Below are 27,514 nucleotides of genomic sequence, written 5' to 3' on the forward strand. Positions count from 1 at the left end.
TGAGGGCATCTTTGCCGAGGGCCGCGGCCCTCGGCAAAGATTTGATTTGCCGTGGGCCTGTCTTTGCCGAGGGCCGTACCCTCGGCAAAGGCCTCTTTGCCGAGGGCTCCTGTGGCTGGCCCTCGGCAAAGAGTGTCTTTGCCGAGTGCCCGAGATTTGGCCCTCGGCAAAGCACGCGTTTCCAGTAGTGTAAGTAGTATCATTACTGGCTCATAGTTACAATATTTGTTAGTGTCAGGATTAAAAATGGCCACTTCTCTCAGTAGCAATGGATGGTTAAACCTAAGAAAGTAGAAGACCAATAGAACTGCTGAAACAAGTGATAATATATGAGATAGAATAGGGGTCTAGCTGTTTGTTGTAGATGCTGTCAGTTGTCGATTGTAATAGATGTTGATAGCTGGATATTTCTTTTCCTTCTGATTTTGTTGTTATTCGATTTGACTGCGTGTACACAAGTTAGTCACTGTAAAATTGATAAATCTGTAGAACACTGCTGAGTAAGCAAGCTTGGTTTCGTCAGCTACTGGTATGTGAAGCTTCTTCTGCCATTCGTTTTTTTGTCTAGTATTGCCACGGTGATTCGTCGACATGATAACGTATAGTAGGTTCACACAGCGCACCAAGACGGTGATAGAATAGAGTGCCAAATGGCCAATCGAAAACATAAAACTGGAAGCTTTGCTAGAAAAGTCTATGGGCTAGCCACGGACTATAAATACAGCTATATACAGCTTGGTTGCTTGCGAAAGGAGAGAATGCCCGGTGGAGCATGGCATAGTCATAGAGCCTTAGGCTAGGACTAGACGAAGCAGATACAACAACAAAGCTCTAGGAGAGGGCACGAGATGCCGAAGAGGCTGCGGCCCCGATCCGCGGCCCCTGCTATCCGTCGGGGCCCTAGCCCTATTGAGATCCCAGCTCCACTATCCTTGAGGCCCCCTCGCCGGAGCCGTTCTCTTCCCCTTAGCGTCAAGACTTGGGTAAACATCTCTCCCCTGCAAGACCCTGGAGAAGGATACTCTCCTCGCATCGGATCAGGGCAGGCGCTTCAAGAATCGCTGCGGGATACAGCCACATCCATGTCATCAGGAAGGTAATGGAGCAAATATACTAGTATATGATGTGCATGTCTCCAGAGCTACTATGGGAGACGGTTTTTGTTTCTTCCACAACCCTCATCAATAATCACTTAGATGTTAATCCCAAACAGGATTGTACACATACTACAGGTTCCAAACTCAGCACGTTATTATACATTGTTATAAAAAAAAGAAGAAAAAAAACGGTGCCATTCTAATTGGTGATCGCAATCATGAACGCAGTGAAGCTTACTCGGATCAGGAGCAGAAGGCCAGTGGAGCACACGAGGCCGTGCTGGAACATGTGGCCGCCCAGAACATCACGCTAGCAGAGGCGGCTCTAACGCACTTCAACGCAGAGGACCCAGTATGTTATTGAACTAGCGAGCACAAAGACTAGCTAATAATCAATTCACCGACACATGGCTCTGACTAAGTTACTACTTGTGCACTTGCCAGAAAGATGAGTACATGCTCGTTACCGATGATGGTACAAAGGCGCCAATATCTAGGGTCTTTGTTCACGATGGACCCTGGTTCCACTGCAACTTCAGTGCACGGGCTAAGAACGACGACGGCGGCAACAGAGTGGTGCAGTTCTACGCCGAGATCTTTTATGCCGAGACGCCTCGTGTGATGAGGTGCTGCGTCCTGACCAATGCAGCAGGTACACTTTCTTGCAAATTACCTCGTCGCTCAGTCGGCAGCCATCACTGTGCAAAATGATCTCATCATCATCTATCCAGAGTCATATCCGGACCGCACTTGTGGATTTTGTGGAGGTAATGCGAAAAGAGATGGAATACTTCACCCTCCTGATGTTCTGGGTTACAAGAATTGGTTAGGTTTAGCCAATGGTGTGGACAGCTTCGCGAGGCAGGTGCATAAAAGGCCTGACCATAGTCGACGCAGACCTATGCTCGAACAGTTCCAAGAGGTGCGAATATAATTGTGGAGTGAGTGGTATATATACGTATTCGCTCGCAAGTTTTTCGATGCAGTACACGAATGTATATGGAAGGAAATGTTAGAAATGTATTGTAGAGATCCGACGATAGGAACCAATATCCTAACTAATCCTATCTATAACAGCCGGATCCTATCTCATCTCTAACATATGCTTCGCACTCCGGACGAAAGAGCACCAAGATGCGGACGATTCATCAATGAGCTTGCACAAGTATTAAAGATTAGAGGTAAAGTGCATGTAGTATGAGTTCTGTAAGTACGTTTGCGTGTTATATTTGATTTGGATTGTCATAGTCCAAGTACTTTGTAATCCCAAGTGGCATCTGGTGTAATGTTTCATTTCCAGTAATATATTGATTCTGTTTGTTCATAACTTAACTTTGCAAAACTAGATGATACCTCACGCGTTGCTGTAGAAATTTATAAATGTATGCACCGAACATTTACTAAAAAAAACAATAATTAATACGAACACACGTATAGATTTACTCATGAACTTCTATTATGTTTTGCTTGGTATACGTGCACCTGATTTGAATGTCCATGGTCAAAACTGATGTGCCGATCACTTTCTCATAACAACATAGTAACATACCACATGCAAGTACTCAACTCCAAGCGCATACAGTTGCATCTATCTTATGAACACACACGCACATAGATGTGTTAGCAACTCTACTAGATTGGTTCACAGATAACTTGATTCAGGCGAGGAAAGTACAGAACCTCAGAGGAAAGGGAGGTCGGAATCAGCAAGCAAGGGAATAAGGTGCTAGGAGATAGGTCTAGAAGGATCTAGAAGGAACTGGAGATAGGAATCCGAGTACAAAAGAGATAGAGAGAGTTGGGAAGAAGAGCAGTAACTAGGGAGAGGTACTATGTTTTCTGATAATTGTCCGATGCCCTTCCTCTTGCCATCCCGGCCCTTTGTACTGGCTTGGTCTTGCCTTTGCTTCTGTCTGACAGCCCGGCCCCACCTGACAGCTCATCTTACACGTATCCCTGACAAGATGCAAGTAGTCAACTGCACACGCCCCTGCCTTTCACTTGTGCAGTCAGTTTATCTTAGTTTGGTTTATTAAGTTTTTTAAGCAAATTGACAAGACCCCTGCCTTTCATTTGAGGTAGAAAAGAAGAAACAAAACTTGGTTTTGGTAGTCACTCTATGAATCAAACAAACATGGGCTCATGTACAACACAATTTGCAAGAACTTCATTGCAGTCAACGAGAACTATTGATCTCATTCAATATATCCCTCATGTAAAAAGTATACAAAAACCAGTATGAATTACAGCATAAGTTAGGCAACTCGCAAAACCATTTATAAATTCGAGGAGAAAAAGCTTTGCTATTAATTTTGCATTATTTATCATGGCAAGTTGATAGAGAACATGTCCTGGAATATTTTGTCCATGTTAGAGTTCTGAGACACCACGACAAAAGCATAGCAGTCAAATTGTCCTCTAAGATTTTGTACTCTACGTTAGTAAGAGTTGTGTTTCCCAGGCGTCTGAATCCAACTGTGGAAACTATGTTGTCTTGTTTTTTTTTTTTTTAGGGAAACATGAGGGGCTTCGGCCCCTACTAAAATTAATTAATTAAAAAAACAGTGCAGAAGGTACAAACTGAAAATGACAATACAAAGGATGAGGGGAAGCAAAGGAGGGGATTAAGGAACAAAAAAAGAAAGGAAGAAAATAAACAGTAGGAGACAGCTGTTGGCTAGACTAGATTTTGTATCCATTGCTGAATCTCAGGGAAGTATTTCTTCTTTGCCCTCCACAGGAGTAAAGCAAATGCATGCTTGAAGATTGCCTTGTACTGTTGAGTTGACTCCACATCATTGAAGAATTTTTTTTTTCAAAAGATCATCATTGAAGATTTTGTTGTTTCTACACTTCCAGATAGCCCAACACATTAAAATGATGATCTCCAAGAAGAAAGGTTTGTTAATTTGGGCTCTTATGCTCAATAATCTGGAACGGGTCCAAATTTATCACTGGCTGTAGCTGTAGGATTCCCCAGCAAAATTGACAGCCAATGAATAAATGGGTTGACTGATTCTTCAACCCCTTCATTGCAGAGGACACAGTTGTAGCTTGGAAGTTCCATGTTTCTTTGTTTTAGCAATTCTCTAGTACTTAGTCTATCTTTGACACTTGGATGTATATTTGGGGCAGTTCCATTTTCACCTCCAAGAAAGCTTACTGTCAGCTGCGTGGAAGAAGTTGGTCACACCAAACTTATAAATGGATTTGGAAATCCTCTTGCCAGCATAAGCACAAGGTCTTTTTCTTGTTACTCACTAATGACAGGCTGAGCACCCGTAACATTTTGAGGAGGAAGCACATGCACCTTCCTTCTTACAGTTGTATGCTTTGTTCTTCGAATTCTGAGGAAACTGTTCAGCATCTTTTTTGGGAATGTGAAATGGCTAAGCCTGCTGGAATTTTGTTGGCATCACAGTTAATTTAGATCTAGACCCTTTGCAGATCTTTGAGAGCTTCAAAATGCAGCTAAATGTCAGTTTCTATATGGAAGTTATCATCATTATGAGTTGGAGTATCTGGAATATTAGGAATGATGTCATTTTCAGAGGACTCCCTGTTACCATTCAAAGGGCTTCAGCTGTTTTCAAGAGGACTTTTGCATTGCTCCTGTGGAGGGCTAAAAAGAAATACTTTCCTTCAATTGAATTATGGCTAGAGCAATATCTGTAATTGTCTTATCTTCTTTGTTTCTTTTTTTGTTTCCTGTTTTTCTCTCTGCCTCCTGCCTTCCTTGTAACCTCTTGTAAAACTTTTGTTTTTTTTGTTAACCTCCTTGGTTACTTTAATAAATTTTCAGTAAGGGCTTCCCAAGTCCCTCCTGTTCCCTCAAAAAAAAAAGCAGCCAAAAGAATACCTTGTGGTTATTCTGGCAGGAGCTCTTCCATAATTTCTTGAAGACTGCATTACATGGCATGAACCCACTGAGATGTTTATATGCCTGTCTTGAGGAGAACCTATTTGATGCCCAGAACTATGTTGTCTTGTTGCCTGAATACTTCGTTGTTCGTTCCTTTCCACCCAGAATCTTGATCATCTCATCTCTTAACTCATAAATGCCAACAAGCTCTGTTGCATTAGTGTGCTAAACCAATAAACGAGGATCAACAGTATTGATAAGTTTACAAATAGCACCATCAACTTTGTACCTCTCATAGCGCTTGCACACCTCTGTGGCACGGCTCTTGATGTCTCCTATCTCAGTAGCAATCTTATGGCAAAACTGAAACCGTATCGACAAATCGAGGCTCCTATCAATGTACTTTTTGAAGCACCTAGGCACGTTGGCCTACTCATTTCGCCTGCACCACACTCTATGTGGCAATCCACCTTACCCAGAATCCTTTTTTGGGTTAAAAATTTCTGGTCGTCCGCCATTTATCTGAAAACAGAGGACAAAAAGGAGGAAAACAGAACTGACTTGGACAAGAGCACATTAATCTTCATAAGCATATCTCGAGGGTGGGGCGATTGGAATGGGTTTCAGTTGCCTGCCTCAGCGGAGCCTGCGCTTGCTCCACATCCCCCTTGCTGGCACCACCACGATGGAAATAAATGGTAATATGCTGCAGTGATGGCAGGTTTTGAAGGCCCAAGTTGAAACAGCCACTGCCGTCAGCGATTTCTATTGTCTCCTGCACATCAATTGGGAAGCAAACACTTTCTAGTCTTGGCATAGCTCCTAGCTCAAACACCACAAGTCCTATAAACCCCTTCAGATCACACTCTATTAGGCATGGAAATGAACCAGCACCAAAGAAGAATTTCCCAAGGATTCTGAGATTTCTGTGGCCCACGACCAGATTTAGAAAGCGGAGTGCTGACAACCTCCCAAGGATTTCAAGATCCTCTTGCAGTAGCTTCCTCACGGCGATGGATAGGAAGGAGAGGTTCAGTAGAAGCGAGGGATTCATCCAAGCTGGCAACGCAGAGAACCAACAATGTGGTAGTTCCAATCTACGAAGACATCGAGGAGCAACCCAGGCATCCATGTTGCATTCGCCAGAAACCATGATACATAGAGCCTGGACCTTCCGCAGCTTGCATAAGCACTCCAGCAGAGATTTCTGCAAGCTGTTATTATGTCCTGTGCGGCAGACAATATCTAGTATCCTCAGCTCCGTTAGATGACCCAACTCTTCTACGATGTCTGTGGAGTCATCAAAGCATAACATTGATAGCTCTTCAAGAGATGTTAGGTTCCTAATCCCTTTTGGTGCTCTTGTACGAATGTCAATGCGTAAGCACATCAAACGCCTTAACCGAACAAAAGTCGAAGGTAAGCTAGAAAGTCCATTTTCACTGACATCCAGTGTTTGTAGAAATTGCAGGTTTCCTATTTCTTCAGGTAGCTGGGCAATGCATGTCTTTCTTAATCCTAGGTACCTCAAGTGAAATAGATTTGCAATATGCTTAAGACTGCAAAGTTGTAAAATCTGACAATTTTAAAGCTCTAATACACGCAAAACTCTAAACTGATTGGTTGGCATTAGATTAACAGCAGGTTGAAAGGCAACAATAGACCTCACTTGTTGAATGCTTATAGTAGTCCACGGCATATCTTGATCAATCTTGCTATTTTGTAGAGATAACCTCCGAACCATTGTGGATGCTGATGATTGATACATGTCATTCAGTATTGTGACAAAGTTTTCTTCATTTGCCAAGGAACAGATAAGATCATGCACCATATCATGTACACGGCAATGTTCTATCATTACACTGTACCCTTGATATGAGGGTTGGATTATACTTCTGTTAATGAGCTCACTGAAGTAACTCTCTCCAAGATCAAACAAACTCTCCCCTTGGTTTTCACATTGTATAAAACCAGCAATCCACATCCATATCAAACGGTCTTTGCTAATTTCATAATCCTCTGGAAACACACTTAGATATAATAAGCAAGTCCTTAGATGGGATGGCAGATCATAATAGCTAAGTAACAAAATCCTTCTCATATTCTTCACATCTAGACTATTTTCCAGTCCAGTGCCAGTAGAGTTGTACACCTTAAACCACTCTATTTTGTTTCCTCCTTTACTAGACAACAAACTAGCTATTGTGATGATAGCTAAGGGCACACCAGCACATTTCCTTAGTATTCTATTAGAAACATCGGCCAGCTGCTCATCAGGACATTTGACTTTGTCTTCATTGCCAAATATTCTTCTATACAATAGTATTCTAGAGTTGTGAAGGCATAGAGGTTTCAGCTTATAAGCACCACCAACTTGTTCGGCGACATTCAAAATACGAGTAGTTGTGATAACTCTGTATCCACAAATATTATCAGGCAGAGAACATCTTATCATTTTCCAAACTAAGATATCCCATATGTCATCAAGAACAATGAAGTATCTGTTTATATGGCAAACATAAAACTCATGTTATTAACAAGTTCTGATTCTGCTCACATACACTGCATTAATTAAGCTGACTAGGTGGATGTCATACTATCATAGCTACAGTATTTACAACCTTCCACTCACTAGATCAATGATAAAAAAAAGAGATATAGTGGTTGTTGCTAATGGGGACATGCAGGACAATTTCTTATTCCTTTTTAGATTTATTATTACTGCCAACTTAGTCTCTGCCTTTCTTATTCCTTTTTAGATTTATTATTACTGCCAACTTAGTCTCTGCATATGGCAGTTAAGGAACAGTAGTGTGCAATGGAGAGTGGAAATTTAATGTCATGAAAAACAAAATATTAGCACCGTAACAAAATTTAATGCCCTCCCTTCCCTTTGAACTCTTACACAACTTCTGCAAGTCTTATGCACCCAGGCACCGTATAATAGGTTATACAAGAGGATCAAAAAGATGGAGAAAGAGAGAAGAAGAGATGGGCAAAGGGGTCAAAGTTGATGGCACAATGCACTCGAAGTGACAAAGTGTCAACTCTCAAATAAATGAACAGAGAGAAACTTGAGTGGTATTAAAATGAACCAGAACTGTTGAGAGGTATTTTTAGCTAAGTTGTGATCTTTCAATGCTACAACACAAAAGTTTCTAAAGAAAACTTCAGATACATGTGTGTTTAGCCTCCATACCTCTTGCTCTGAAGGAACTCGCTGATCTCATCAATAACATTGATCCTTGAATTGTTTCTCTTGGCAAGTTGATAGAATAAGTCCTGGAATAATTTGTCCATTTCAGGATTCTGAGTCACCGAAACAAAAGCAGAGCAATCAAATTGTGCCCTAAGCTTTTGGTAAACCACATTAGCAAGAGTTGTCTTTCCCAAGCCTCCAAATCCAACTATGGAAACTATTTTGTCTTGCTGCCTGTATGCTTCTTTCCTTTCCACCAGAATCTTGATCACCTCATCTCTTACCTCATCAAAGCCAACAAGCTCTGCTGCATTTGTGTACTGAGCCAACAAACGAGGATCAACATTTATCTTGACAGGATGAGCAACAACACTATCGATCTTGTACCTCTCACGCCGATCGCTCACCTCTACGACACGCCTCTTGATGTCTCTTATCTCAGTAGCAATCTTACGGCGCAACCGAAACCGAGTCAACAAATCGAGGCTCCTATCAATGTACTTCCTGAAGCCCTTGGCCTGCTCATTCCCCTTGCCCCACACCACAAATGTGTCGATGCTGTCCTCGATGTCGTAGGACAGCTCTCGTAGATCCCTGGCCCAAATCTTGTCTTGCTCATCGAGCTGGTCTGCCGGTGCCTCCGAGAGCTTCTCGAGGGCAACTTTCATGCTCTCAAGCTCGGCCTGTAGGAACATGATCTCCCCCTTCACCCCCTTTTGCAACTTGTACTCGCCGACGAGCAGATTGCCAAGCTTAGCGAGAAGGCTCCGCAGTGCCCCCGTCACCACCTCCATGGATCTGTTGCTGAGAGAGAGGGAAGGAATAAGATTGCCGTGTGTGCGCAGTGGGCAGAGTGAGTGGAACGCTCAATTGAACTGCGGTGCTCGAATCTAGGACTCACCGGACCTCGAATCTAGGACTCGTCACCGAATCCGGCCGCCGGCTCGCCGCATCGAGCCGACGCTGCGAGGGACTGACAAATTCCGCCGCCCGTGGATCCAGGGTTGCTGAGCGGCCGTTGACTTGGAACAGGAAGAGGACTCGAAAAGCCCGTTGGGATCGGACGAGTTGCTCCGTGCCCGTGCGTCTGACTTTATGATTTTATTATAAGTTGCCCGCTCGTTGTGACAGAAGGAAAAAAAATCTATTAAATATTTTTAGGAACGATAATAAGAATGGTACATATTATTTATGTTTTACCATTTATAAATTCAAAAATTAATAGTTACAAATTTTTTTGGTGATGGCCATGACATCTGTAATATAATTTATTGTTGGCAACTATGGCAACTACTAAGCCTATATCGAACTAACATGCAATTTTGATGGTTTTTTCTCCAACTGCAAAGCACATAAATGTTTAGATATAAATATATCATATCTTTAATTTTTGTTCTATATATGTGCTGGTATAATGAAATATCGAGTTACGTGACCTTTGAGGACCCATAAAAATTTATCAACAAGGAGTTAGCTACCAACTTGTTTGGTCTATCCAATGATGATTATGATGAGAGACCTCTCTCAACTTTTCACATGCTAGCCCTCACTGTGGACTATAGAGATATATTTATTTAAACTGGATTAGATAAGTAATAAAGTGTTCAAGATTTCAGTTCACGTTTTGATTAGTTGATTTGTCTGCTAATCTAGATTTCAATAAGACGTTAACAATTTAGTATTAGAAATCTTTATTTTCTTAGAGATTGCAAAAAAGTTATGGTTCAAATATCCATAATATTATTGATTGATTTATTATTTATCTTATTGGAGAAAGAAAAAGATAACCTGGGCGGATAAATGAACAACCAGAAAACAATGAAAAGATCCCAAACAAAAAAAAATTGCATGGAAACTGAAACGCGTACATGAACCAACGTAGGAAAAGAAAAATATTATTTATTTATTAGACTAAAACCGAAGAAAACACGGTTTATAGGATTGGGTGGACACAGAATTAACTTTAGAAAAAAAAACAGTTACATGATTGCCGAAACCGAGCCACTTTAGGATTATTAGGTTGGACAAAAATATAAAGTGGCCAAAAATTTTACCTCTTTATTATTAGGTATAGATTAATATAATTAATTATTAAAAAAATATACTATCTCCTTTATAAAATGTACGGTTTTTTCTAAGTTATTTTAAAATTTTGATTATTACGTTTATATTAAAAAAAATACGCCCATTTACCCTATCAAATTAATTTATAACCATTTGGTATCAAAAAAATTTATTAAATAATCATTTTTGGTGAATTCTTATTAAATAATTATTTGGGCCAATAGCTCTGCCAATACCTGGCAGTGGAATTACAACAGACCGGTGGAGCAAAAAAATATTGGCCAGCGGAGCAATGGAGTGCAAAAATATAGGCCCCGTTCGGATGGTATGGTTCTGAAGGAATTCTGGAGGAATCTGTGAGAGGAAAACACTGCTCTGAATGAAAAAAGAAGTGGATCAAGCCGGGTTTAAGGACACGCGAACGGGGCATATTGATGTCAAAAAGTATAGTTTTGGAAGCACCTTTCACTAGGTTTTTGGCTTTTGGCTTCTTGATTTTCGAAATGAGTGAAAACAGAGAGTTGTTTCGTAACTGTTTTAGGGAGATAGGGAGAGGATTTTTTATTTGTTTCAACCAAACAGTTTAGAACTGTTCAACATCACATAGTTTATAACAGTTTTTTCATAACTCGCAATTTACAACAACTTTTCCACGGTTCATAGTTAAATCAAACACATCCTAAGTGTGTCTATAATTTTATTAAATTTTTGTTACCTGAATCTAGATATGCATAGGTGAAAATTTATTTCAAGATTACGATTGTATCAACTCTATTTTTTATCCTAAAATCAATAAAGACTTCCTTTATCCAAAACAAAACTGCATGTCCCGCTGGACGTAGCCAGGTAGTCTGTTGCGGCTTTGCAGGTCTGATGGTCCGGATAATTCACATCGCGAATGCCGACAAGAGAACAGCTCACATGGCTCCTTCACTCTATGTAAAGCATTACTGATATCATAATTTGGTTTATGTAATCGGTTTTCTTAGTTTTGGCTTCTGGAAGACCTCTGCCTTTCGGTCGAGGTAAGAAAGGAGAAGCGCAATTTTGTTTCTGTAATCGTTCCATGAATGAATGAATGAAACAAACATTATTGGGTCATCTACAACACAATTTGCAAGAACGCCATTGCGCGAACAAGTATGCCTCTCATTCTATAAATCCCTCATCTAAAATCAGTAACAGATACAGCATAAGTTAATCAACTCGTGAAACCATGTATAAATTTGATGAGAAAAAGCTTTGGTAATTTTGCCAATTGATCCCAAAATGTACACTCTCTACCCTGATACCGAAAGTCTGAAAACTCTGAATGCCCAAGCTACCTCTGATCATGCATGTACTCTGAATTTCCTATACAGCTATATCAAATCCAAGAAGCAGAGTCCAAAGCAGCACCATTGTCCATTGGCCACTAGATCGCGCACTCCTCCTGGCGGTCACCACCGGCGCCACCGAGGCACTCCATCGCGGCGACGTGCTTCTCGTGCATCGCGGCCAGCTCCGGGTGGCCATACCTCGCCGCAGCAACGGCATAGCACCCGAGCACATACAAGAACGCGAGGAAGACGAGCCCAAAGAACTGGAAGTTAGCGAGCTGCTCGGCGCGCTCCTGCGCGGCGCGCGCATGGCAGTCAATATGGCCGTCGGCGTCACGCGCGCAGCCGGCGGGGAGCATGGGCCCGTAGAGCGTGAACGCCGTCTGGTAGAACCAGAGCCCCTGCAGGGCGATGAGGACGCCCGAGGCGAGGTCCACCGGGAAGCTCTCCGGCAGGAGCGCCCCCAGGACGGTGGCGGCGACGCAGAGCGCCACGAGGAAGACGAGGAGGTAGTGGTAGTAGCCCTCTAGCCCCATGTGCGTCGTGGAGTGGAAGTAGAAGAGCACCAGCTCCGCCGTGAACGCCGTCGCCGCGATGAGGCAGAGTAAGCCGTCCGTCAGCGGGAGGTACCTGTGCGTGTTCGTCGCCGTAAAATGGAAGTTGTCAGCTTTACTGATCTGGTAGTACTACTGAAGAACAATTAAAAGCACTACGTAGGGAGCGAGAACATGAATTCGGACTGGTGATTCGAAAGCAAACAGAGCCTGGCAGTTCAGCTCTGGTACTATTACACCTGAATCGCTTAAAAATTGTTCCTTGCACTAAAAAACCACTGATAAGGTCATGAACTCATGATTGCTGCGTCGTGGGGCACGAATGCATGATTGCTGCGTCGTACTACTACTTCAAAACATGGCCCCCTCTTGTTAACAAACGATCCGATATGGTTGCTCCCTTGCAGGGACAAAGATTCCAAGATGAAACAAAAGGGCAATATGACTGCAGGATAAACAAAAGGCTGCGCAGGGTTGAAGAAGCATGATTGCAGGGGAAAAAGGGTTAAGCAGGCACTCGTTCGGGTGAGGGAGATCAAGGTCCAGTTTAGTTGCAAAAAAATTTGCAAAATTTTTCAAGATTCCCCGTCACATCGAATCTTTGGACACATACATGAAGCATTAAATATAAATAAAAAATAAAACTAATTACACAGTTTAGACGAAATCCACGAGACGAATCTTTTAAGCCTAATTAGACTATGATTGGACACTAATTACCAAATAACAACGAAAACTGCTACAGTGCCATTTTGCCAAAAATTTCGGATCTAAACAAGCCCCAATTGCAAAACAGAGTCAGGCCTGGTTTAGATTGCAAATTTTTTCACTCTCTCCATCACATCAAATCTTTAGACACATGCATGGAGTATTAAATGTAGATAAAAAAATAACTAATTACACAGTTTGATTGTAAATTACAAAACGAATCTTTTAAGCCTAGTTAGACCATGATTGAACAATAATGGTCAAATACAAACGAAAATACTACAGTGCCAACTACGGATTCCAAACCTCAGTCTAACAAGGCCTCAAGCTGCACTTGCTAGTGTATAGGTGCAGTAACACACAATCTGGGACCCCCTGTTCCCAACAGCACTCAAATGCAAAACAGAGTCAGACTGCACTTGCCAGTGTATAGGTGCAGTAACACATTGGCCCCCACCTCGCACTTGTGGTAAAGGTGGAATAAAAACCTTTCTGTCCAGCTCAACCATGTAACGACAGATGCCAAAAGCTTTTCGTTCATTCACTCATAGGACCAGGTAGATTCTGGTCCGATGTGAGGCGACATAAAAGTAGTGGTGAAGAATGGAGAGTCTATTCACTGTTGCATATAGTATAGCAACTGTTATTAGTACTAACAGTAAAGCTAAACATTTTTTCCAAAAAAAAATGCAAAGTCAGTGTGGCAATTGCCTACTACACGGAGAACAGCACCCCATGCGCATTCAAAAAGGCACGCCGCCACGAAATTCCCTTTCGTCAAAACATGAATTTCTTCCACCAAAACATGGCTACTAGCGGTAGCAAGAGACAAGCAAGCAGGTCGTGGATGGATTTGCAGTAGGCATCACCGCATCAGGCAAGCTGGACCACCAGCTCTTTGTGAGCTGGATGGACCACATGGCTGACGGCTGGGCCCGTCAAGAATCCAGATGCGGACGGCGCAATAGTCAAAAACCATCCGCCGCAACGAAGATTCGTACGCCCCCGCCACCCAACTAATCCAACCAACCAATTGATGGTAATAACAATGGCACCTTTTTCTTTTCTTCCAATCCCCAGGTACGACGCCCGTGGTGGCAGTTAGTAGCTAGTACTAGTACCATCTTCTTCATCGTGTTTATCGTGAATCCAACAGATCCTAGTATTATTTTAGAACGATCCAAGGTTTAATTTTACTATACTGTAATTACTAAACTTCGCTCGTCGGGGGAAAAAAGATGAAAAAAAAGGCGAGGTTTTTAGCTGAAAAATCGGATCTTGATCACGCCGGCCGTGCCGCCGACGTTGACGTTGATCCGAGCATGTGAAATGAAACAAGGTCAGAGGAGGGCGGGGCGTGTTGCCGCGGGTGACCGACGACTGAGACTGACCTGGGCCAGAGCTGGGAGGCGAGCGCGAGGGCGCCGAAGAGGAAGAACATGAGGAGCATCCCGCCGTGCTCCAGGTCGTTGAGGTGCGCCGGGTTGACCTCCCCGCCGTCCACGAAGATCCGGAGGTGCGTGGAGTAGAGCACCTCCACGCACATGTCCGCGAACGCGCCGCCGGCGATCACGTAGAGCTCCAGCAGCCGCAGCGGCGAGGACGACGGGACGGGGTTCCAGGCGCGGACGCGGAACGTCGAGGGCGACGCGGCGTGGCGCGCCGCCGCGGACCAGACCCGCCATAGCCCCACCAGCAGGAACAGAGTGCCCGGGAGCACGTGGCCCTTGAACGACCCCATCGCCCCGCCCAGAGGGCGCAGCGGGACGGATCGATGGATGGATGGATCGATCGGCCGGTCGACGGCTGAGTCAGTCGGTCACCGCACCGCACGGCGCCGCGGAGTCGGGCCGAGGAGAGGAGGTGGAGGGAGTTGACTTTTCTTCGTCCGCGTCCTCGGGACGGCTTGGTTGTTTCGTGAGCGACCGGCTGGGTCGGCGACGGTCGGCGGGGAAAGATCCCGTCGCGCCGTGGCCCCGATCGATCGAGCGAGGAAGCGGGAGGAGAGCGCTGGCGGGCGGGCCTAGGGGAGCTGCAGCAGGGGAGGGGAGGATCAGCGATCAGATGCGATGCTAGATGGAGCGAATCATTGCTTTATCATGGGAGGGAGCCTGCCGAACCGCAGAAAGAATCATGAGAGAAGCGTAAAGCGGAGGGAGAGGGAGAGGGTGGAGAACTGGAGGAGGAGGTTCGTGCACGTACGGGCGGTTGATCTCGCCTTTCCGGGGGCGACGACGGATGGCGGCCTGCTACTGCTACCTCGTGTCTGGTCTCGTTGGATGGACACCTCTGCTCCTACTACTAGGCTGCAGCAGCGGCTCGAATGGAGAAGCCAGCCGTTCCGTGACCAGACCAGACCAGGAGGATCTATCTATAGGCGTTGGAGTTGGTGCGTGACGGGGTCCGTCCGTGGATGCTGCTGCCCCCTCTGCCCACCCCTGCTACGCTGCTGCTCCCCCACGTGTTTCGTTTCGTCGGCGGTGCTGCCGATGGACGCACACAGCACAGCGGCAGCCGGCAGCGGTCATACAGGCTTGCTAGGCCCTTGTTTAGTTCACCAAGCCCTCGTTTAGTTACCCAAAATATAAACTTTGGCACTATGTAAAAAGAAGATTTTCCGTCACATCAAACTTGCGGTACATGCATGGAGTACTAAATGTTAACGAAATAAAAACTAATTGCACAGTTTGGTTGTACTTTGCGAGACGAACGTTTTGAGTCTAATTAGTCAACGATTGGACAATTATTACCAAATAAAAACGAAACGCTACAGTGCGCTACAGTGCCAACCGAATTCCGTCGGCGCCAACTCTGGGGTGACCTAAACGGGCCCTAGAAGAGGAACCAACGGTGCTCAGCATTTCCCATGGAAAGCTCTTCACAAGCTTAAACCAACATGGGCATAGCTCATAGCATGGTCATTATTGGTGGCCGTAGTGATGATTCTAGAATGTGTTTGAGAAGGATCGAAGCGCCAATTGATGTTGGCGGCTACCTGAGTCAACAATGGCTTTCACTAGACATGAGCAGTGTAATTTTGTGATGGATTTAGCCAACTTTTAAGGCAAAAAAAAGGAAACTAGGAATCTACAAGAGAAGGTACGATAAAACACTAAAACTTAACAACAGGGGCCAAGAAAACGAAGAATTTATGAGGAAATAGAGTTTTATTTAAAAACAAAGCTCACCAAAACAAAACAAAACAAAAAGTAATCAATGCAGAACTTGGATGGCCACGCGGTAGATCAAATGCTTTTGGCACTCGGGGTGGGTCAAAAGGCAAACAGACCGAAAGACTTAACACGAGACCTGTTCAAATTTATGAAAGCAAGGTGTAGAACGGTGACCGATGACCTGCGTGTTTGGATCGAGTGACTAAAACTTAGGAGGTGTTACGTGTATGGGGTATTCGGATATTAATAAAAAAATAAATTATATAATCAGTCAGTACTTCACTACACGAATTTATTAAGCCTAATTAATTCATCATTAGCACATATTTACTGTACCAACACATCATCAAATCATGGACTAATTAGTCTTAAAAGATTCGTCTCGCAAATTAGTCGCAAACTATACAATTTGTTTCGTAATTAGTCTATATTTAATACTTCATGCATGTATTCAAACATCCGATGTGACGGCGACTAAAGTTTAGGAGGAGGAACCAAACACCCCCTAACCCAAGATAAGAGACCGAAACTTCCAGAGTTCATCCACCTCAGCTCCGACGTCCGGCCCTCCCCTCGGCACCTTTCTCAAGCAATAGCAAGGCGAAAACAAAAGACCCCAGATCCATTCTTTTGATTCTTCAGAGTCCCTCGCCCTGTTCACTTGGCTTATAAGCCGTACTTTTTCAACCAACGAATAGTATTTTTCTCTCACAACAAATCAGCCAGCAGTACTTTCAGCCATAACTTATCAGCCAAACGAATAAATTGAAGTTTTCGTTTTCTATTTTTTTTATTGCATTGTGTTTTTTTTAAAGAAATGTTGCATTGTGTTCTGGTAACGTTGAGTATTACCAGGGGCGACACCAGGTTCACTTTGCCTGGTGCCTCGTTACTAGGGTAAAAATATATTTTACCTAACATATATTTTAAAAAATTATATATACTGTTTGAGTTGTGCACCAAGATTAATTTTATACTGGTTTTGCCTCTTATTACTATTGCATCTATGCATTGAAATTTTTTCATACGTGGAATAGCCAGCAGCCGTGAAATCCTGGCTCCGCCGCTGCACCGCACGCAGTGAAGTCCGGAACGAGGAGGCGGCGTAGGTGCTGGTGCGTCACGGGACCGAATGACCGATGGCTGCTGCTGTTCCGAGTTCTGGCCCGTGCCCACTTCCTTTGTCTTCCCACGGCAGTCGGCTGCCGAGCGGACCGATGCACTGCTGCAGCCGGCAGCAGCGCTGCCCACCACCGCTACGCCACCATTTAAACTGGGCTGACTCTTATTACCGGACTAATGAAAACACATTGTATACACAAGACATTACGTGGCCTGCAGCACACTCTAGCCCGGGTACGTGTTTGGCTGTGTGGCCAGGCACCATTATATTATATATAATAATACAAGAAGACGTTCGACTGCATCATCCGCCCCGCCCGACCGCCCCCGGCCGGCCCATGCATGGAATGGAAATGGTCGACGGTGAGGTGAGGTCTGGTCACGTGTCTCGCCGCCCTGCCGGCGCTGGCAATTCGGCGCCTCCGAGAACACACGCACGGCACGGCTCTCAAACTCCATGGTGAGGGGGAGGAAGTGGTACCCCCTACCCGTGACCCGTTCTCAGTGTGTGCCCATCCCTGGGGTGGGGTGCGTGCACGACGGCACTTGCTGTCAGTCTGTTTGTTTGGCTATGGCTTAACGTAAATGATTGTAAATTTTTAATTGGAATAGTATTTTTCTCTCACACAAAGTAGTTAACAGTACTTCTTCATAAACTAGGAACGTTACGAACCAGTAAACCGAACAGACTATGTGTCCTCGGCAGCTCTGCTCTGGGATCGCGTCGCTCTCTCTCGGATCCCCGGAATGGGGGACCTGACCCAAGGAAGATCATGGGTGACGTGCTCTCAGCCTACCGTTCCATCACTTGGGTGGAAATCCGGGATGGTTCTTCTGCTTCGTTCTGGCATGATCACTGGCTGTCCCCCGGACCTTTAGTTACCACTCACCCTCCCTTGTTTTTCTCACACCTTGCGGCCTAACATTTCGGTGCAGCAAGTTTTCCAGGGCGGGTTTGATTTGTGCTTAAGACCCAGGCTAACGCGAGCGGCGATTGCCGAGCTCGACTCTCTCCTAGCTGCTGTCTTGCAGGATGTCCGGCGCCTTACAACAACACAACGGCCATTCAGTTCCAGGGACGCTTACGATGCTCTATCGCCTTCACCCTCCCACACAAGACTTCTACGGGCGCTGGATTTGGCAGACGAAACTGCCAAACAAAGTGAAAACATTTGCATGGCTATACTTCAAATTAAAGATAGACTCAGTACAAAGGCAAATCTGTTCTACAAAAACGTGAAGGAAGATGCCATTTGCAGCCGTTGTGAACATGCATCCCATGGAAGATAGGCATCATCTGCGACACGATCTTCAGAAGTGGAAGACATTTGGCGCGAGAAGTGATTGGCCGTATCTGCGACGACCTCATCATTTGGGAAGGAAGATTTTCTGCTTCCTCCATGATCCCCGGCCTACGCCGATGGTGTACCTTTCTTCGATCGTGTGTATATGTAAACCAGGGACGCCAATAGTCTCCTGTGCTGTAACTGTAACTTTTATGCTGTAGCTGAAACTCTGAGTTCGTTAATACAAATTCAGACGGGGAGCTCTCCCCTCCGTAGTTTTCTTTAAAAAAAAAACCTATCTGACCCAAGTGTTTTTGGGTGGCGCGCCCCGGCCGGCTCGGTCATGCAGCGGAACGGCGCGCTCCGTCCGCACTGCCTGTGCCTGCCATAGCCCATAGCAGGACATGGACAATCTGCCACCACCTAAGAGCAAGGCCAAACCCTTATAGCCAAGCCATATCATTTGGAGACTAGCTTAATAGACCATTCGTACAACAGTTGGCTTTTTCACCGGTTCCAAATCATATATTTTATTAATATTAGGCACCACCGCCACATCCACCATCTTCCTCCCTCTTCTCTATCTCTTCCCGTGGGAACACACGAGTCGACGCAAACGATCGACGGGACTACTGATGAACTGATCATGGAAGCGCCGCCCCGGTGAACAGTCATGCATGGCAGGGAGCCCGCGGGTCCGGGATGGGCAGGCACTTCCCAACGATGTGATGTGCCCTGGGTCAGGCGGCCAGGCCCCAGCCTCACACGTCGACGTCCTACTCCGCCACATGCATGCCGTGCAAATTTTTTAAACAGGACAGCATCGATGCGGTACGACGCACGTTCGACGGTGCTCATCTCACATGTGCGAAACAGGGAGCTCGCCAAGCCTCCACCCGCGGTGCTCCCGCGCAATTTCTAGATATATATACTCCGTACACTTGAACTTAATATCTCTGAGAAAGTCGATCACTCGAGTTTCTGTTTAGTTTTCTGTAACTTTTCTGAGAATTTCTATACAACCTTTTTTTTTTGCCGGTGTTAGTTGTTACATATAGCCTTTTTTTAGATAAAAGGAAAGTGCACAGTTTTATATGAAGGTGGGTGTTCTGGTCACCTCTTTGTCAAAGCTTTTAAAAACATTTTTCCCCTTATTAAACTTTACACGCCACTTTCCCTAAACAAATTTCTAGTTATACTTCGACCATTTTCTAAAGAAACAAAATGTTTTTTTAATCTTCATTCCCAATTTTTTAATGTTAAGTTTTCTAAAGATATTGTGTTTGTGAAAGTTTTTTGTTTGTTCGTATAACTAGATCTTTAAGTGAAAGTTTTCTGAGCCCACCTTTTTTTGCCGGGTCTTTCTATTAATTACACTTGTGTGAAATTTTATTATTGATTCCAACTTATTAGCTTATTAATTGGCCAATGAAACGAGTCTCCACACTATTTTTGAAAGGCCGCCTAGCTACAAATAACCATATTAATTGAAGGAAATAAATTTGAAGTGCTAATACACATCTTTATAAAGTTACCCATCACTTTCATTACACAAAAATTGTCCCCCCATACACATACATATTATGCTATCACAAACTCATGCAGTTATTCAGAAAAACACAAAACAATATAAAAAGATAAACATAAAAGGCAACCACATGTGCATTCAAATGATATATTGCTACCTCTATCCAAAAAAAACGTTAACTTTTGAGGATTTTTAGGACAGACTAAGAAAGATGTGAAATGACTATGGATGCCCATATTAACTAGTGGTTATTCTAATTTTCAAGGGTTGCAAAGCCTAACAGTTGGACGAGAGAGGTGTTGATTTAATGCACGTGACCATGGGCCCCACTGACGATACAAATCTAGAATGATGTATTGTATGGGTGAGTTCTAAAATATCAAGTTTTTTTTTGGTATAGAGATAATATATGATAAAAATACAAACATATTTCAATACGAGAAATTTAAGAAAATAAAAAAATGGTAAACAAATAAAAAACCATAACAATATATCGATATTGCAGAAAAATACAAACGTTGGTGTTTACGAGTTGCATAAAAACACAAATATTCGTGTTTGCGAGTCTACCTAGTCAATATTATTGTTTCCTAAGGATGTGTTTGGCAACTAGGTGGAAAGAGACATGAGAATTAGTGGTAAAAGTTGATAGAGGGAATTAAAGTTGATAGTCCTCTGTCCTAAAATATACAAGGGATAAAAGTTTGTTAGTCAAATATGTTATAATAAAAAGGAAAATACTAACAGTCACCACATCAAAGATGTCATATTATAATCAAGAGAAACAATTGAACATCTCTTGTTTGATTGCTTATATGCTACATTTCTCTAGAGAGCGGTGCACTTTGTACTAGACTAGTGGAAGGGGCGCGCCCTTGCGCGCCGTATCAGTCGGTTAATGATTAGTAACAGAGAACATGAACCAGGAAAAAAACATGTTCCATCTAGGGATGGGAAAATGCTTAGCAACTGCAGCCAATCAAAAGCCGAATCATTTCCTATTTAGCATATTTTTGTACTCCATCTGAAACAACCGATAATAGGCTTATTAGAGACAAGATAACCAAACGTAGTAATAAATACATGGGATATTCCCCCAAAGTTGCTTTACAGCATTGACTGACAAGATTTTAGATTTAGATAGAGACGATGGACCTATACATTATCGGTATCTAGAACAAGCACTATTTGGGCATAGTGCAGGCAAAGGCCCATAGGCAGGTAGCCGAAGTAGCTCTGCTTGTATTACCTAGCAGTGTACTGGTTCAGCAGCTGGAACACCTTGAAGACAAAAGAGGTCAACCAAAAATAATCTGCAGAGAGAAGTCATACCTTTAGCAGGACGAGATAACAAAGGAAACGCAAGGTAAGTCATGTATCTTTGGAGAGCTGCAGTCAGCACAATTTTGAAGGATGAGGCCTCTAAGCACATGAGAATAATCCAGAGATACTATATGTACGGGTTGGCGAGCAATAAAGACCATTCCAAACCAATTGCACAATAGTACAGGTCGAGGGATAAGGATAAAATACGACATGTATATAGTTTCCAATTGAACATTGAGAAATCTGAGCACTGTGATTACACCAATGGAAGGCATGTTGTAGACAGCAGCAAGAGTATTGGAGTAGCTTTTTCAAGTACCTGCAGGCAGACAGCGAGGACATATGCATTGCGTGCATCGAGGGCGCCCCAGGAGGCAGGGCTGGAGGCCCGGCAGCATTGTCATCGCTGTAGAACTGATTCTTAGGACAGCGTCGTGTATCCAATCTAACCTCGTCGACCTCTGATCCCCTCTGCAAAGTATTAGCACAATAGCACATGACATCAGCAAATCAAGAAAATGGTACATGTCACACAGTAAGTAAGAAAAGTAAATGTGGTAATAAACTTATCGTCAGCACGAAACCATGTTAACACAGGGAGGAAACAAAAATCATCAGGTTCCAACTGACCAAAAATGTGTAACCTTGTAGGCCCTATAAATGGATCTTAATAGTTTAATTGATATGAAAAAATAGTTTAAATGGATTTGATTAGACAGTGGGGCTTCCAGCTTTCAAAAAGTTTGAGGCACATAGCAAGAAGCCTCACCGCAGTCCAGGGGCAACGCCTCCAGACCTATATGAAAATAGGTAAGATATGAGCATTTTGCTATTATGATCCGAAAACAAAGACCTTCCATCGATCTCATACTAATGAGGAGTTGTTCATGTTTGGAAGCAGGAATATCACAGCATCCATGATCCATCAGTTTATAACAAAAATGAGCTTGCATTGCATCTCTGTCTAGTTAATGTGTAAGATACCCTTATTTATAAATATCACAACCTCAATGCACATGATAAAAAATATTTTAGCCTCAAGTAACAACATGAAAATAGTCATAAGCAGCAACCTTTTGCCATAGCTGACCCCTTCATATCCAAAGGAGAATTTGCAGTGGATACTTTGAAGTCTATGGTGGAAAAGGCACGTTAATGTCATAGGCGTAGATTTAGTGAAGAAAGCATAAGCCTAAACCAGCAAAATAATTAAGCAACAAATAAAATGGTTTCTTTAAAGCACATGTACTTTAATGTGAAAGACGATCTGATTGAAAAAGCTGGTTACTCTAAATTGATCTGCGGAATGTCAAGCAAATGAGGTTTTCCAAAAAAAAAAGTTTGCAGAGGAATTGAAATTACCAAGATAACCTTTTAGGCCATCTAGAATTTGTCAGGATCCAAATGACCAAAATGTGTAACCTTTTAGGCACTACAAATGGATCCTTAATAGTTTAATTGGTACAAAAAATAGACTCGATAGATTTGGTTAGACATTTAGGAGACGATAGCTTTCATACATAGCACTGGAGCAACATAGAGGATAGACCAACACATCAGTGCTCAGTTGTATGTATAGGAGGAAAAGAAAATCGCTCGTACCTTGTACGCTTCTAGTCTGAATTGCGAATCTTCTGAATTCTATTTTTCATTGGGAACATGACGTGCTCCCTTCGGTATCAAGCTGCAGAAAAGCATACATGTTTTGATGTCGATTACTATAGAAACCATAGATGAAGATCAGTCAAGGGACAATGCCAAAAAAGGGGGGAAACAAAATACCTGGGACACCCTTTAACACTATGGCCATCAGTGACTATATCTAGAATCAAGCTGCAGCAAAGCATACATGTTTTGATGTCGATGTCGATTACTATAGCAAAACAAAAATTTAAAATAAATGATGTGAGATTAATGTCACTATAATAAAGGAATGCCAACTAATAAAAAGTGGAAACATGCACATGTAAAAACCTGGGATCTATCATCGGTATGCAGGCAATGAGTCGCACATCAAATGTACAATTAGAACCATATACATGATAATAGGGCAATATATCAGCCAGAGGACTCCCCTAGTTATCCTGCTATTAAAGGCACTTGTTATCACCAAAGAAGAACGGAAAAGTGTACATGTTAGAATCTGGAATTTATTCAGGCTATAACAATATCATCAATTGTCTATCCCTCATACATATATTTCAATCTCAGTTTCCACTAACTATCTTAACAATCTGTAAACCCTTTCAGTGTATATCCATCCTCTACATCCCTTCAGTATATATCCATTGCCTTAGAAAGTATCTGTAATCTAATCCGAAGAAAATTGGTCGGAACACAAATATCACATTATTCTGTTAGTCAACCGCCTGGTAGGCATCTTTAGATTATTGCTTTGTGACTCACCAATATTATGCAGGGAGCTCCTCTCCATGTTGAGCAAGCAGGGACAAAGAGGCAGAAGTCTCAGGACCGCCGATACCTGAAACAGCAGAAGCGAAATATGGCGCAATAACAGCAACAACACAGCAAGCCTGCATCGAAGGAAGGCAACAAATCTGTGCTCGTAGAGGAACCCTATGGAGGAGTAGGAAAGTAAGCTGAAATCAACACCGAGAAACAAAAAACGAAAACCAAATCAGAAGAAGTAGATAGGTAGGGTTTCATGGAGGAGCAAAGCACATGCTCGTCGGCGGGAGGAGGCGTTGAGGAGCCCGCGCAGAGGATGAGGGAGATGGGAAGGGGCCGCCGGGCAGCACCCGCGCCGGCCGAGAACCCACAGGGGGCGCCGCCGCGCCGCGGCCGCCACCGCGCTCGCGCCTGCCGCCGTGTCGACGGGAAGGGGAGAGAGAGAGGGGAAGGGAGGAGAGAAACGGAGGTAAGAGGCAGACGAGGGAGTGCTAAGGAGGAGGGGGGAGGGGGGGGAGGACGCCGCCGACGCCTCCGCTCGCGCCGCCGCCCTGTCCGCGCCGCGTCGGAGAGAGTCGAGAGAGTGAGCGAGAGAGAGCGTGAAGAGGAGAGAGAGGAGGGGGCGACAAGCTGGATGGGGAAGCGGAAGCTAGGGTATATATTTGGTTCTATGGATTCAGAAGAGAAGCAGGAAAGCAGAGGAGAAGCGGGAGAAGCCAAGGAGAAGCGCGAGAAGCCGCTCCCGGCGAAATCAGCTCCAAGCGATCTGGGCCGTTGGATGGAAGATCTGACAGAGGAAAAAAATTGGGTGACGTGGCTGGTTGTTCTGGCCGGAAGGTCCACGGGTACGATTGAGCAGATCTGGTCCATCGAACCCGAGATTCCAATGATAGACAATATTTTGGGTGACGTGGACGGTGTCTCCTTCTTGGAGTCAATGCGGCCTTGTTTGGGTAAATTTGAAACCCTAAAAGATGCTCATGATATTTGTTACAGGTGGTACAAACAAGGAGTTTTTTTTTTCAAATTAATCCTTGTTGCTCTTTGTATTGGGTTTGAAACCCCAAAAGATGTCCATTATCTTTTTTACACGTGGTACAAACTAGGGGGGGGGGGGGGGGGAGATTCAAATCAATCCTTGTGCTCTTTGTACGGTTTGAAACCCCCAAAAAATGTCCATTATCCTTTTTACAGGTGGTACGAACAAGGGGCAGTTTCAAATCAATCCTTGTTGATGATAGGATGTGCAGCCATTTGCTGGATAAAATGATTTACAAGGAATGAAGTTGTGTTTAACAAGTGTCGACATAAAACTTTTTTTGTAGGTTATATTTAGAGAAACGTACTGGCCATACTAATAGACACAATTTTAGTGGGGTGAAGCCAATAAAGAACACATTCTCCAAGTTTGTTAAGTGCCAGAGATGATGTCACTGATTTTTTTGTTCCTTTGGATGGCCTAATAATGTTAGAATTGACATTTGAGTGGGACATTTGTGTGGTTAAACATTTTTTTTGTAATAAGTGGTATGATTCTTTTGTTGACAAGAGATGAAGCCAGATCTATTTCCATTATCTAAAATAAAAAATATATTTCGTAATATATTAATAACACTAATTTGATTTTATAAATATATTTTTTTATAAATTTGATGAAACATTGCATAGTTTGACTTGAAACAAATTGAAATCTCATATAGTGGAGGAGCAAGAGAGTAAAAACTAAAAACAGTGTAGGATGCACGCATGGTTGGGGGCGTTCCCTATTCCCCAGTCCTGACTTCCACCTAAGCAGCAGCAGGGAAAACCACCAAGGTTTTTCTTTCTAGACGAAAGGCCACGGAGGCAGCCGATCCATTGGTTTTTCATTTATTTACTTGATTGATTATTTACATATCTGATTATAGAGGGATGCTCAAGCCACAACGTCAATTCCCAAAGCACACCGGGAGGATCATGCGTTGAACACGGTGCCGCAACCGCCACCACAGCCTCCACCGCCGCAGCCAGAGCCGCAGTCGCCGGACACAGAGTTCTGGCCCTCACTGCCGGCCTTGGTGCTCGCATTGAACATGGTGCCACAGCCACCCCCGCCGCCGCAACCGCCACCGCAGCCATAGCCACAGCCTCCGAACTTGGCGTGCCTGCCGTTGGAGCCTTCGGCGACCATGCTGCCACTACCGCAGCCTCCGCCGCCACAGCCGGAGCCGCAGCCGCCCCCGGGTCTGGACTGTCCTTGGTCGGCCGCAGTGCCGCCCGAGCTGAACAGGGTGCCGCAGCCTCCTCCACAACCGCCACCGCAGCCAGAGCCGCAGCCACCAGACTTGGCATTGTTGGTCTTCGAGCCTTCGATGCCCATGCCGCTGCCACAGCCAGCACTGCCGCACCCGGAGCCGCAGCCAGCTGACTTATTGGGCAGACCCTGGGCGGCAGCAGTGCTGGCGTTGAACAGGGTGCCACAACCACCACCACAGCCGGAGCCACAGTCGCCGGACTTGGCAGTGTTGGTCTTGGAGCCTTCGATGACCATGCCCGCTGCCGCAGCCACCACCACCGCCGGAACCACAGCCACCACCGCAGCCTCCAGACCTGGGCTGGCCCTCACTGGCCATGGTGCTGGCCTTCAGCCTGGTCCCACAGCCTCCCCCGCCGCCGCAGCCACCACCACACCCGGAACCACAGCCTCCGGACTTGGCATTGTCGGCCTTGGAGTCCCTCAACCACCATGGGTCCACAGCTGCCACACACAGCGGCTTCCACAGCCAGCAGCAGATTCAGTGTGGCCGTTCTCACCACTTGCAACGACTTTTGCGAGAAGCACCTGAGCTAGGCATGTTCAGCCTTGAAGGCCCACCACGACTTTGTCACCACCGAACGCCGTGCTGCAAGTGGCCACATTGTGCAGGAGCCGTTGCCACGCTCCCGCTCCGACAGTCTGTGTCTCTAGCACAATGCTAGATGTCAGATCCAAACAATGCCTCCTTCTGAGCCACGGCACCACCGATAAGTTTCACACTGTCCTTGTCATCGGCGTCCATGAACAGGACGATGTTGTGATCCATGGAAGTAGGAACCAATCCTCATTCACCTATAAGAACGACGAGCATGATTACGTTAGTGCAAAAAAAATGTTAAGAAAAGAAAGGAAAAGAAAAATCAGGTTTCAAATGATAAGACAAATAGAAGTGTACCATGATAAGCTGAGATTCAGTGTCTAGCAAGGCAACAGCTTTGCCATATGGATGTTCAGCACAGAACTTTACAGCAGTAACAGCTGTAACATCCTCAGAATGAGCGCTGCAGCATTTGCGCTCGTATTCCAGTTTCCTTCCCCGATAGAGCTTGATCTGGTTTTTTCAAACACGTACAAAAAATTTGAGCTTGCTACATGAATACTAGCTAGTGGTCATTACAGTGAACTGAGCTTGAGTTATGCATGCTTACCAGTTGGTTGAAACCTTTGAGATCGAGTAGACTGCCATCAGTGCCATGACTAATTGACAAGTTGGAGTCTTTTAGGGTCCACTTATTTTCCTTGAATTCTGCAAGCTGAAATTGCTTTTTTGGTGACTTCAATACTCCAACCAATTCTCGAACAGAAGCCATGCCATTCTTGCCTTGTGCTCTCTGGGATACAGTGGAGGCATTAGTCTCATTTTGCTAGCATGATTCAGATTAGTAGTAATTGACAAAAATGTTCTTTTTTGCAGGAACGGAATTTTTTTCTCAACCTGCTTAACCTGGCAAATAAAGACATACTGTTTATACCAGTAACTAAAGTCCTTCCACTAGCCAAATGAACTGTAGGCTGATCTGAATGAATAGTTATAGATTTCTTCATAAGAGGAACATCAGCTCCAACTGCAA

At 44.3% G+C, this 27,514-nt stretch overlaps 2 protein-coding genes and 2 pseudogenes across 4 annotated transcripts; 1 reads left to right on the top strand and 3 right to left on the bottom strand.

Annotated features, from left to right (window-relative positions):
* The first annotated feature begins 769 nt into the window (after nt 1–769).
* On the top strand, nt 770–2,407 carry LOC136485512 (uncharacterized). The gene is made up of 5 exons (XM_066482372.1): nt 770–1,096; nt 1,326–1,449; nt 1,542–1,749; nt 1,829–2,019; nt 2,175–2,407. The coding sequence occupies exons 1-5, from the start codon at nt 849–851 to the stop codon at nt 2,250–2,252; spliced, it is 849 nt and encodes a 282-aa protein (XP_066338469.1). The 5' UTR covers nt 770–848; the 3' UTR covers nt 2,253–2,407.
* A 665-nt stretch (nt 2,408–3,072) lies between these two features.
* Nucleotides 3,073–9,217, bottom strand: LOC136487057 (disease resistance protein RGA5-like; annotated as a pseudogene).
* Nucleotides 9,218–11,350: 2,133 nt separating this feature from the next.
* LOC136487058 (uncharacterized) lies at nt 11,351–15,155 on the bottom strand. Of its 3 annotated transcripts, none has more exons than XM_066484176.1 (3): nt 15,006–15,155; nt 14,195–14,835; nt 11,351–12,171 (listed from the first exon to the last, which is right to left on the bottom strand). In XM_066484176.1, the coding sequence occupies exons 2-3, from the start codon at nt 14,542–14,544 to the stop codon at nt 11,637–11,639; spliced, it is 885 nt and encodes a 294-aa protein (XP_066340273.1). In that variant the 5' UTR covers nt 14,545–14,835; nt 15,006–15,155; the 3' UTR covers nt 11,351–11,636. The 3 variants fall into 3 exon arrangements, with proteins under 3 accessions (XP_066340273.1, XP_066340272.1, XP_066340271.1); XM_066484175.1 differs by having other exon boundaries at nt 14,195–14,914; XM_066484174.1 differs by having other exon boundaries at nt 14,195–15,155.
* Nucleotides 15,156–25,397: 10,242 nt separating this feature from the next.
* LOC136489433 (uncharacterized) overlaps nt 25,398–27,514 on the bottom strand; it is an 8,427-nt pseudogene continuing 6,310 nt past the window's right edge.

This window comes from Miscanthus floridulus, chromosome 10 (genome assembly GCF_019320115.1).
Source record: "Miscanthus floridulus cultivar M001 chromosome 10, ASM1932011v1, whole genome shotgun sequence".
Lineage (NCBI taxonomy): Eukaryota > Viridiplantae > Streptophyta > Magnoliopsida > Poales > Poaceae > Miscanthus > Miscanthus floridulus.

Coding starts and splice junctions, on each gene's coding strand:
- LOC136485512 (XM_066482372.1), top strand. CDS start 849: ATGCCGAAGAGGCTGCGGCCCCGATCCGCGGCCCCTGCTATCCGTCGG. Junction 1,097..1,325: donor ACATCCATGTCATCAGGAAG/GTAATGGAGCAA, acceptor TCATGAACGCAG/TGAAGCTTACTCGGATCAGG. Junction 1,450..1,541: donor ACTTCAACGCAGAGGACCCA/GTATGTTATTGA, acceptor TGCACTTGCCAG/AAAGATGAGTACATGCTCGT.
- LOC136487058 (XM_066484176.1), bottom strand. CDS start 14,544: ATGGGGTCGTTCAAGGGCCACGTGCTCCCGGGCACTCTGTTCCTGCTG. Junction 12,172..14,194: donor GCCTCCCAGCTCTGGCCCAG/GTCAGTCTCAGT, acceptor GAACACGCACAG/GTACCTCCCGCTGACGGACG.